Below are 12,263 nucleotides of genomic sequence, written 5' to 3' on the forward strand. Positions count from 1 at the left end.
GCCATGCATAGATCTTCAGAGAAATTACTTAATTACTTCCTTATCCTTAGTCTCCATTTCTATGCACAGCTTAGATGTGAAAATCATTAGTTTTAAAAGGTGTGTGTATAGAATTTAAGTCAGAAGCTCCAGGCATGACCAGCCTTTACTTAATCTCGTTCTGCTTAAAAGCAGATTTCAGTTCTTAGCTGATATGAACCCCCCAATATTATCAAAAGTTTATGAACAAAATAGTCATTACAACCTAAAAGGAAATATTTAACAGAGGCAACAAAACGTTCCTTACACCTGAGTCTAGAGGATTCAGTACAGCTTGTCAGGTACTGAAACATCTGTGAGTGGGCCTTCCTTCTAGGGAAATAAGTGAAGCTACTCAGATATTGCGCTGTTATGTGGTTAATATTGCAGGTATTTTTACATTAATCACAACGCAAGGTAAAAATGTGGGGAAGCAACCGTAAGCTCAGTAGATGTAAAATTCAGTCATGAAAATATGGAGGCTTCACATGCATAACCAACAGCGTGATTTACCCTGCATGCTGCTTAAAACCACATCACGAAATAAGGCCGTCACCTCCGTTGTAGCATCGGGGTTTCCATTTTGTTGCTTCTGTGTTTGTGTTTCCCCTTCCGCTTTGGGGAGCGAGAGGCACACCACAGATCTTGTCGTCTGCTGATCCAAAAGCGTGACATTGATCCTCTGAGTGTCTTTGGCCTCTGTTGACAGTGCGGACTCAGTCTTCAGGTCCCGACGTGACTGTTGCTTTTCCTCCTAGGCTTCGACGGCTGCATCTCCTACATCAAGTACGGCGGGGAAAGCCTTCCCTTCACTGGCAAGCACAGCCTTGCAACTCTCTCCAAAACAGACCCCTCGGTGAAGATCGGCTGCCGCGGCCCCAACGTCTGCGCCAGCAGTCCCTGCTGGGGTGAGCTGATGTGCATCAACCAGTGGTACGCCTACCAGTGCGTCCCACCAGGTGCCTGTGCCTCCAGCCCCTGCCAAAACGGGGGCAGCTGCGAGCCCGGGGCGCACGCCGGCTTCACCTGCAGCTGCCCCGAGGCGTACGCCGGACGGACGTGCGAGGCAGTGGTGGCGTGCCTGGGGGTCTCGTGCGCCCCAGGCCACGAGTGTAGAGCAGGGATCAACGGCGGCCACATCTGCCTCCCATCCCTGCACCCCGCCGAGCTGTCCCTGCCCCTCTGGGCTGTGCCGGCTATTGTGGGCAGCTGCGCGACGGTCCTGGCGCTGCTGGTCCTCAGCCTCATCCTCTGCAACCAGTGCCGAGGAAAGAAGTCGAAAGTCCCAAAAGAGGAGAAGAAAACGAAGGAGAAGAAGAAAAAAGGGAGCGAGAATGTGGCGTTTGATGACCCCGACAACATCCCGCCCTACGGCGATGACATGACCGTCCGGAAGCAGCCCGAAGGGAACCCGAAACCCGATATCATTGAAAGAGAAAACCCATATCTCATCTACGACGAAACCGACATTCCGCACGCCCCCGAGACGATCCCCAGCGCCCCGCTGGCTTCCCCCGAGCCCGAGATCGAGCACTATGACATTGACAACGCCAGCAGCATCGCCCCCTCGGACGCCGACATCATCCAGCACTACAAGCAATTCCGGAGCCACACGCCCAAGTTCTCCATCCAGAGGCACAGCCCGCTGGGCTTCGCGCGGCAGTCCCCCATGCCCCTGGGAGCCAGCAGCTTGACCTACCAGCCCGCCTACGGGCAGGGCTTGAGGACAACATCTCTAAGCCACTCAGCATGCCCTACTCCCAACCCCCTGTCTCGGCACAGCCCTGCACCCTTCTCCAAATCATCGACTTTCTACAGGCACAGTCCAGCGAGAGAACTGCACCTCGCCATAAGGGAAGGGAGCCCGCTGGAGATGCACAACGATGTATGCCAGCCCGGCATTTTTAACTATGCCACTCGGCTGGGGAGGAGAAGTAAGAGTCCACAGACCATGGCGAGCCACGGTTCCCGACCGGGAAGCCGCCTGAAGCAGCCCATCGGGCAGATCCCTCTGGAGACTGCTCCTCCGGTGGGGCTGTCCATCGAAGAGGTGGAGAGACTGAACACCCCTCGCCCCAGAAACCCCAGCATCTGCAGCGCAGACCATGGCCGGTCCTCTTCCGAGGAGGACTGCAGAAGGCCGCTGTCCCGGACGAGGAACCCGGCCGACGGTATTCCCGCGCCCGAGTCTTCTTCCGACAGCGACTCCCATGAGTCCTTCACCTGCTCAGAGATGGAGTACGACAGGGATAAGCCCATCGCATACACCTCCAGGATGCCCAAGTTATCCCAGGTCAATGAGTCCGACGCGGATGACGAGGACAACTACGGCGCCAGGCTGAAGCCCCGGCGGTACCCTGGCCGCCGAGGCGAAGGGGGGCCGGTGGGGGCACAGGCGACTGGCGCCGGGGAGAGCTCCCTGCCCGTGAAGCTGGGGCAGCAAGCGGGAAGCTTCAACTGGGACAACCTCTTGAACTGGGGCCCGGGCTTTGGGCATTATGTGGATGTTTTCAAAGATTTGGCATCGCTTCCTGAAAAAACAGCAGCAGCAGCAGCAAGTGAAGACAGCAAAGGTGGTACAACGAAGCCTGTTTCCAAGGACGGGGAAGCAGAGCAGTATGTATAGGCTTTGTCTCCCGGTATCACCGCAGCGCAAAGCCACGGGGACCGTTCAAACCATTATATGGTTGTAGAAAAAAGCAAAGGTCAGCATTTGAACCCCAGGCCAGTTTGGTTGGAGGAGACTTTAAAAATAATAACCATTATGCTGCTGAAAGAGACTTAAAACATTTTTAATTTAATTATGCTTGGATGAATTTATTTCTCCTGCATGCGTTGTATTTGAAAACAAGATATTCGGCATGCAGCCTTTGAAAAGGGTTTCCTATTTACCATTGTTTGGTTTGTGAGTCTTAAATTAATAATGCTTTGTTCTGAAAATGAACTAATTTTTTTTAATTGTGAAGGATGTGCATATTGTCTCCAGCTACTAACATGTTTTACGATGCAAGAGTATTGAGGATTTAATTTTCCTTGAGAAGTGCATGGAAGAAGGATGGTGAATGAAGGAATTACAGTAGTAAGGTGTCTCAGAAAACGTAGTTACCATATCCTGCAGTTGCTCACGTGTAACTTTATGGATGAAATCAGCTTGAATAATTGCTGGCAACAGTGCTGTAAGTCTTATTCCATACAAGAGGTGCTAGAAGCAGCTCAAGCCAGTCAGCACTTTAGGAGGTTTTTTCTTTTCAGCTTGTTTATTTGTTTGTTTGCGGTTCCACCCCCCCCCCCCTTTTTTTTTTTTTTTTTTTGTTTTGTTTTTTGACAAAGTTGTGTGAGAGCTTCTGATTCTCTATGAAATATTTGGGGATGCTTAACCCTGGTCCCTGCCCGCCCCCCCCTCAGTGCTTCCAGTGGGAGGGGAGCAACTGGCGGTCGTCAGCCCAGCCCAGCCCAGCCATGTAGCCTGGCTCCCAGCAGCACAATCAACAGGAGTGAGAGACAAACCCTTTGATTCCCACATCTCTTGGCCTCTCATCTCGGCTGTGCTGCTGCTGCAGTCCGTGCTTCTCCCCGGATTTCATTTTCCCATCTGTACTATGGAAAGGTAGGAAAAACACTTACCTACCTCACAGGGGTGTTGTGAGGACTAATTAGTTAACTCTTCTGAAGTGCTTAGACATTATAAAGCACTATAATAAGTATTATCATAATTATTATTAAAGCACTGCCTAGCCTTTGTGACCTTGGAGTGGCATTTTCTGCATTATATGATTTTCTATGATGGAAACTTTGAAGAATTATTTATTGTATAGAAAATTACTGCACTCTAGCATTTTGGAGCGGATATGAGGGAAAACTACTTGTAGATTCATTAATGTAGCTTACTGTTTGTCCCAGATTCCCTAAAGTTTTAGGTAAAGTAGAACGTCACAGAGTCCTTACATCTTCATGCAGATCTGATGAACCTATCGTACTGTGTAAAAACTTCAATTTTTTTTTTTTTTTTTTTACCTAAGCTGTGTTTTTATATCAATATTTTCCTATGCTGAATAGTTTTCTTACTTTCAGGGAAGGTAAGAAAAATACTTTTTTTACATTTGTTACTTATGTAACATCCATATTTTTCACATTTTGATAAAATTGTAACATACTGTATGCTTTCTACCTGTAAATGCCAATAATAGAATTAAAATATTTATTTAAAATCTTTAGAGTGTGTTATTGGAAACCTTTCATCTTTTCTCTCTCTCTTAACTTCCACTTCTTGATCTTCACTTCTACCAGCTTTTTATTCAGAAAATGGGCTTTAAGAAGCAAGGTGATGATGTGAAATAGCGCATTTGGAGTTCATTCACAGTGAAGGCAGCACTGTTATCACTGTGGAAATTAAATTAATCTCTCTGCAGAGGGGCAGCACAAGCCCAGTACACTTCTTGAGGTCCCACTGAGTCCAGTGTGGTTGTCCCTTACAAAGGGATGAATTTCACCAAAGGCGAGAGAAGCATTCAGCATATCCCTCTTGTATTTCATGAGTGACCTTGATATGATCGAAAACCAGCAGGTTTCACCTATCTCAGAAAGATGCAGGAGAGATGGAATTGTGATGTTGTGGAGCCTACGATAACATCAAAAAGTACCAAATCTACTTTCAGATTTCTAATAACATACTAAAACAGTTTTTTTAGTCTGTAGGGGTTTATTAGTAGCAACTGGTTTTATGTTTGTTAACCAAGACTTCCACCTCCGCTCAAAGCTGAAGCCTTCCAGTACATGGATAGTTAGGAGTGTGAGAACAAGAGCTTGCTTTAATAAAGCAGCAGTTGAACAATAAATAACTGCATTCTTGTATATTTATAAGAGAGTAAATCAAACTTAGACAACTTGCTGTAGAATGCAAGGAGTGAAAAAGTTAAGACTGCAAGCGAAAGGTGAGTTCTGAGGTTACACTTTGAATTGGTGGTATTTTGTTTAAAGAACTTAGAAGAAGAATAACAATTCAGGGGTTTTAATCTGTCACTCATTTGTTTTAGAATTTTTTGGTCAGCTTGTCTCAGAACCAGCAATGAGGAACCTACTCTTTTTGGCTAAAAATGCTGCCAACTTCATCTCACCCCACAATAGTGAAAAGATAATGGGCCAAAGTAGCCCACATTTGTATATAAGTAGTTTCATCTGAAATAACAAGAGATCCACAAATGATTTTGGAGTTTGAGAAGCTGTTGTAATTAAACATCTGTTAAAAAGCTGTATGTTTAGTTTGAATATTATCCTTTAATACAAACTCTACCACATCCAAGCAGCGATTTTAATAACACATGAAAACTTTAACAAATGAAATCTTTTAAATGTAACACCAAACATATTGAGAACTGCATTATGCCAGTTAAGCATTCTGAGATTATCAAACAGTTTTGTTAAAGGAAAATAATATGCAATGTGGACTTGCACAAAATTTATGGTGTAACTTTAATGCAGTTTACAGTTTACCAAATTGTAGTGCATTCCTCTAAATTTTGACACTTTCTATGATAGGCAAAAGTATTTTTTTACTGATTTCCTTGTTTCCCTGTTTCTGAAAAGCAGAGAGATGTTTTTTACACTTAAACATATGATCCGTTTCTGCCTTTTTTTTTAATTCTTTCATGATGAAGATCAGAAAAGGGCTCCAAGTGAATCATGTGAAACAATCATCCAAAGTTATTAGAGTCGTGAGGAGCGAGCTGCATAATTCCCCTGGTTCATCATCGGAACTGCACAGTCCTATTTCAAGATCTGGGACTTAATAATAAGTCACAACTATGTGGAAAGGAAAACAGTCTGTGCTGCTCTCTTCAGTGTACAGGAGCCTCCAAATATATCTCATGCCAGCACTTGGACTTGGTGACCTGTCTTTCTGCTAGTAGCTTGCAGAGAGACACTCCTTTTTCTTTCCCGTTGGATGAGGGAGGGAACTGTGCCCCTATCCACCTTCTCCTAGAGGGCTACAGCTGAACTGTCATTGCCGTCTCTGATGGGGATGTTTTCTCCTGGTGACTAATCAGATGAAAACGGACAGGGATGTGGCAGATTTACTCGGTGTTCTCTTGTATACCTATGAAAAGGAAAACATAAGGGAGTTTTGAAATCCTGTAATTTCTGGTAGAGGGATAAATTATTAAAAGAAGTAAAATCTAGAATTGTGATTCAAGACCTTCCAATATTTTTCATCGAAGTTATATATATAATTTAAAACCCACAAAATTAATAGAAAGACACACTGCATTAAAAAGTAATGTATCGTCCCACGTTCTGGTGAAAACATCCCCCGTTGACAAGCAGACTGTGAGTCCACACCGCAGACCACAACCTGTGTCAAAGAGTATCAGTTAGCAGTGCAAACTCCATCTGGAGCTGTGGTACTCCAGTCTGGAAATGAGAAGGCTTGGGGTGGGAAAGGGGTGCGGGATCTCGCTGACGCCTTCAAAAACAGAAGATGGAGCCAGACACTTCTCAGACGCGCACAGTGAAAGGAATAGAGCCACCAGCAGTCAGAAGGTAAATTCCCATTAGATATGATGGAAATTATTCTGGTAATGGGAGTGGTTAGGTGCTGGAAGAGATTGTACAGTGGTGGTGTGGCATCCCTGTCCCTGGAAACATTCAAAAGTTGCTTGGACAACATACGTTGAACCTCATCTAACTTCATAGCTGGCCTTGCTTGGAGCAGGGCATTGGACCACATGACCTCCAGTGGTCTCTCCCAGCCTGAACAATCCTGTGATTCCAGGTATGTCCAGCACCCTCCATTTCCCCTTCCTGTTACAAAAGAAATGGGTGAGACGTGCTGGCCTGGGGCACCGCTCCTCTAGTACCAATAAGTGTGAAGAGCTTTATTTCTGAGTCACAAATGAGGAGTGCAAAGAGCACCTTGAGCTGATACCAGCAAATTAATTCACTACGGCAATTTACGGTATTTCATTTTTTTCTTCTGTGTAACATTGATCATACTTAATTTTTGCCAGCCAACTCCTACAGGTGATAATCTGAAGTGCCACTGAGATGATGTTTTTTGTGCTTTTACTGATCACCTCCTGTGCCACTCTGAGAGTACTGTCTTTTCTATTGTATTGTAGGTTATATTTATGAAGCATAACATTCAAATGATAATATTATCTTTCAGTGTAAGTATTTAATTTAAAAACATTGCCATGTAAATGGCACTTTTGTTAACAGAAATCTGTAAGAGACTCTTAATTAATGTTTTCTGTTGTGGAGCTTTTGAAATTTGGGAAGGAGAATGAGGAGGAAAAAGATGATTAAGAAAAAAGGTTGCTATTTTTTGAAGTAGGACTGAGGGAAGAAGAAAATGAAAAGGTTGATCTCTCTGCTTTCTCATGCTAGTGTTTTACTGTTCACACTTTTATCCTTTTCCATGTCCATCTACCTATTCATTCAACAATCTTTCCTCTGCTCTGTGAAGTCAGTGCTTTGTTCATCCCAGTGTGCTCACTTTGGCTTTCTATAAATAGCACTTAATGAGGATGACTGACAGCATGTGTTCAGGTTGTCAGTGAGCATCACAGCCTGTCTTTTTTGAACATTTGGATATTTGCACTCAGTTGGCCTTTCCTATATTTTGTACAAACCTCACCTTTCATTCAGCCACACCTTACAAGAGCTTTTTCCAGCAAACAAATCCAGTAGGATTCTTAGTCCTTTTTACAGCCTTTTCTTTTTTTCCAGTGGCTTCCAGGTTTCATCATCCTTCTATGCTGACATGATCAGCAGCGGATAGAGTGTTTCTAAGCTGGATTTCGTGTTTAAAAGTACCTTTATCTCTGGCCTTCAGAAAGTAACTTCTCAACAGAATCACTCTTCAATTTTATGGCCACGTGTATTTCATTTAGGAGCATGTACGAAAAAATAAATAAAAAATAGGGTTGTAATAGTAGCAGGCAAATTTCTCAACAACTTCTAAACGTAAGGGGAAGAGGCTACAAAAGCAGCGCCAGAAAGTTTGGCAACATGCTAAAACAAAACCGCAGGGCATTTCAGTTGATTGCATTCTCCATTGGGAAGAAAATACTGACAAGCGTGTCTGCTGCTAACGATGAAGACTGCTTGACATTTAACCAGCTAAGGATGAGACTCCCTCAGCAGAGACTGTGTAGAAGGCATCTTGTGTGCGGTACCTATCAGACCTGGCCATCTTGCAGGGCCTCAGCCGGGATCCCCTTCTGACAGCACCCAAGGGCAGAAGCTTTTACGGCGTGCTTTGAGTTTTTCAAGAGCCTTAGCTGGGGGCAAGTTCCAAAGTAATACTATCTTTTGCCTCAGACCAAAGTGAAGGGCTGGCTTCCAGGGGCCGCTCTGAAGTAATTCCACATGAATGACCAAAATCAGTTCCTCTAATTTGCCGTTTGCTGGTGGGGAAGAAAAAGGCTCTCAATTTGTGGTTCCAAGGAAGTATTTTGTTTTGCGGGATGGATGCAATTTTCGGAAGTTTCCACCAACTTGGCTCAAGCTCCTCGAGCCCTTTTTCAGCGGAGAACTCACGAAGGGCTGCTTATGGGAAGACCCTGCACAGTGCCTTACGCCAGTCAAGCGGTGGATGCTCTGCCTGTTCTTTGTGGTTGTTATGGATCATACTGTGGCTGCTTGCAGCTCTGCATCATCCCATATCTTCTCTGCTTTCAGCGTGGGGCAAAACGAGGATCCGGCAAGGTGTTGCTTTCCCCCCATCCCTTACAGCTGGAAAGCACAACTAGCAATAGATGGAGAAGGAGTAGAAATGGCTCCTCCTAACCACCGGTAAACAGGAATGCTGAAGTAAATGCACTTAACTTTAATTTAAATCCTTTTAGAGGGAGTATTTTCAGAGACTTATGGAACATTGTCAGCTAGAAAAAAGCAAAGGTGAAAGCCCCACCTCTGAAAATTTGTTTCAGTCAGGACAAATCAACAGCATACCAATTAAAAGCCGAAATCATTACAGTCTTTCTGGACTTCTGCCTGAGCCCCAAGGATGATGTGTGGTATTTCAGATAACTCATATGTTGTGTCAACTACTGTGTTAAAATTGTCAAGAGAAGAAAGTGACATAGCTTGGGGTGGAAATCGTAAAGCAGTAGCCACTGAAGATCAGAAACTTCAGTGTGAAAAGATGGGCCAGACTGAAAAGCCAGGAGTAAAAGAGGAGATCGAGGGAGCAGCAGCAAAACACAGAAGGCCGTGATGGAATGAAAATTTTGTGTATTTTTCCCAGGGACCTCCACCCCCATCGAACACACTCATTGCCACAGTCAGCGTACGCAAGGGAACAGTTCAGGTGTGTGTGATCAGCAACTATTGTGTAGCCTGAAAAAAGCATATGTCAACAGAAACTCTGTTTACAAGGGAGGATGGTTTTATGCACACATGCGTAAGTTGATGCATACATGTAGCAACGTATGATTTTTAGACATTCATGAACATGCTTTCCATATGGCAATTAATGCCTTGCAAATTCTGTGGCAAGACTCCATGATTGGAAAACAGATTAGCAACCTCTCTCTCCCCAGTAATAAAAAAACAAGCCACTGTTCCATATAATTCTGTGCATTCTCTTAAAATACTGTGACTCTTTGTGCAGCCCGTCAGACAAGGAGTGGGGAAAATAAACAGGTCCCTGTCTTCCTCTTTGTTGGTTTATTTCCCCTGAGTCTTTTAAAAGCCAGAGTCTGATTTAGTAATTAGTGTTTGTTCTTGCATATCTTGTGCAATTAGCTAAAACAGCAAATTAGGGAATAAGAAATAAACATTAATATAAAAACCAAACATTAATATAAAAGAACATATACCGGATGAGAAATGAATATTGTTGAGTCATGCAAAAAGCATACTTTGGTGCAATGATCTAGAATACTTCCAAATATGCATTGTAATTTCCTTTAAAATACAACTCCCTCTTAATAATGTAAGTCTTTATTAAAACAGTTTGTTAAACCTTGGCAAAGACACTGTGTGACAGCATCGTTTTATAAGAATTCCTTGTAGTTTGTAGAAAGCTAAGTGAGAACTGGAACGGTTTCACTCTCTTGAAACAACCGCTGGTAAGCATGTTAAAAAGCAAAAGTAACAATTTTTTACAATTTTTTTACACCTGTAGAATTCATTGCAATCATCAAAGCAGGCTGGACTTTGTAGAGCTGCATAACACCGTGTGGCAGAGAATACCATTTTTGTAATGATGCAGAGATAAGGCTGATGACACCTCCCCGCTTTGTAGAAGGAGGTTACAATTGACAAGACACGTTATTAGGAAGAAAGTTACTACACCGTAGTGCCAGGGTGCTAGTTTTGAGAAAGAGCAGTGAGTTCTGATACAGACAACCTGCCGTCAGCCCCAGAACACTTGGACCAGGCTTTGGACCCAAACGCAGCTTTTGCTTGTGGTATTGCCAGGACAGCATTCGTAACTGCCTGTGAATTTCTGCCCAAATATTTATTGGCAAGTGAGAAAATGCTTTTGCAAAGGGACGTTGATTGGCATTTCAGTCTGAACCCGTTACTGTCACCAAGAAAAAAGACAGGCAAAAGCTTGTCATCTTCTCAGCATGCCAGTCACCTTTCTGGTTGTCCATGTTTTCCTTCAAAAGCTTTTTTGCTGAACAGGGAAGAAAATAATACTTTGGGAGGGCAGAAAAGAATCATGCTTTCTAATGATGGCCGCAGAAGCAATGACAATCAATAGCAAGTATTCCTTTTCTTTAGGAAACTCAACTTGAGTATCTTCGGAAGGAAGCGAAGGAGGCTATGAGGACACCCGAAGATGGTCCTTGGCTGTCACATACCTCTGTGCCAGAACTGCACAACCTCAGAACGTGTTCCTCTTCCCAGAGCCAAGACCATGTCAGGACATATAACCATTCCTCCAGTTGTATACTAATTTTCCAGTGTGGGGGCTGGAAATAGGTCACCGTGCCTGCTGGTTAGGTATTGACCCGTCTGATGCATCACACAAGCAGAGGAGTGCCCCGACAGCCTAGGTACCGCTACGCTAACAGGTACCACCTCGGAGGTACCGTTGTATGCTTTCATCCGACTGCTGTTCTGGTTTTGAATTAGAGTGTATATAGGCAACACAGACTGGAAACTAGATTTTGTCTGAGATTTAATCAAAGCTGAAAGCACTTAAAGGTAACGGCATGTAAAAATGCAATCCTTTAAAAGCCAAAAATTAATGTATCTAACCTGCAGGAGCACCCCAATGTTTCAGCAATTGTATTATGAAATTGCATAAAACTCTGGCTTCCCAGAAATGCCACAGGAGAGCCAAATAACCAGATTATTTTATCCATATCAAATATACTTCTACTAAAATTACCTGCGGAATCTGCAGTACACTGGCTGCACAGGCAGCACCACCCAATCACTCAAAGCACAGCAAGTAGAAGACAGATCCTGGTGGAACAAATAGTTGCCAGAGGATGACAATTGTTCCCTACTTCTGCTGAAGGAGATCATTCCTGGTAAGTGCCAGTGATGCTCAAAACTTGTAGCCTCAGTTTTATTAGGAAATTACTTTTCAGCTAGGACAAATCATGCAATATGGGTGTCATTTGGGGCTTTTCTAACCCTGTTATGTTAATGGATTTGAACCATTTTTTTCCCCCAAGGTAGGTAGTTTGCAGCTAGAGTCATGTGAAAGAGGTAAGAAATATTCTCATTACTTTAACATAACTGATTTTTGTGATTGAAGTTTTTAATTGCAGTAAGGAGTAGGTTATTACAAGGGAGATTAAATTACCTGCACTTGCACTTCTTTTCCTGGTGTTAGCAGAGATTCTGTTGTTGTTTGCTTGGTTTTGGTTTTCTCAATATTCATTTTGTTCACCTGTTCTTAGCATTAAAAACCTTATAACAGTTTGTTAATTAAGCTAACTCTGTGGATAGCAACGCCTGGGAAACTTTTCAATACTGCTCAGCAGCTTGCAGTGAAGGGGGCCCTTTTTCACTGACTTAAGTACACTTACTGAATAATTGCATCTGACAAGGTTCTGAAGCTTTGACAAAATTTCCTTTGCCTTCTGATTTTGGTTGCTTCTGTTTTGACTTTAAGATGTCCCTGGATGTTTGTCACGGGAAATGAACTTGGCTGTTTGTTTTGTTTTAAGTGACATTCAATACTCTGAAGAAAGTAGTGGAGTATGACAAGTCTGTAGTTGTGTCAATTTTTCTTTTTCCATCCATGAAATAGCTAGACATGTAGATATCTAACTGTT

At 43.5% G+C, this 12,263-nt stretch overlaps 1 protein-coding gene across 1 annotated transcript in view; it reads left to right on the top strand.

The window, feature by feature from the left end:
* The window catches only part of FAT4 (FAT atypical cadherin 4), a 150,281-nt gene extending 146,225 nt beyond the window's left edge, over window positions 1-4,056 (top strand). Inside the window, exon 17 of the mRNA XM_049815189.1 lies at window positions 777-4,056. Within this exon, the coding sequence (XP_049671146.1) occupies window positions 777-2,644 (1,868 nt within the window). The 3' untranslated portion in view covers window positions 2,645-4,056. The remainder of the gene's footprint in view (window positions 1-776) is intronic.
* The last annotated feature ends 8,207 nt before the right edge of the window (window positions 4,057-12,263 follow it).

This window comes from Accipiter gentilis, chromosome 12 (genome assembly GCF_929443795.1).
Source record: "Accipiter gentilis chromosome 12, bAccGen1.1, whole genome shotgun sequence".
Taxonomy (NCBI): domain Eukaryota; kingdom Metazoa; phylum Chordata; class Aves; order Accipitriformes; family Accipitridae; genus Astur; species Astur gentilis.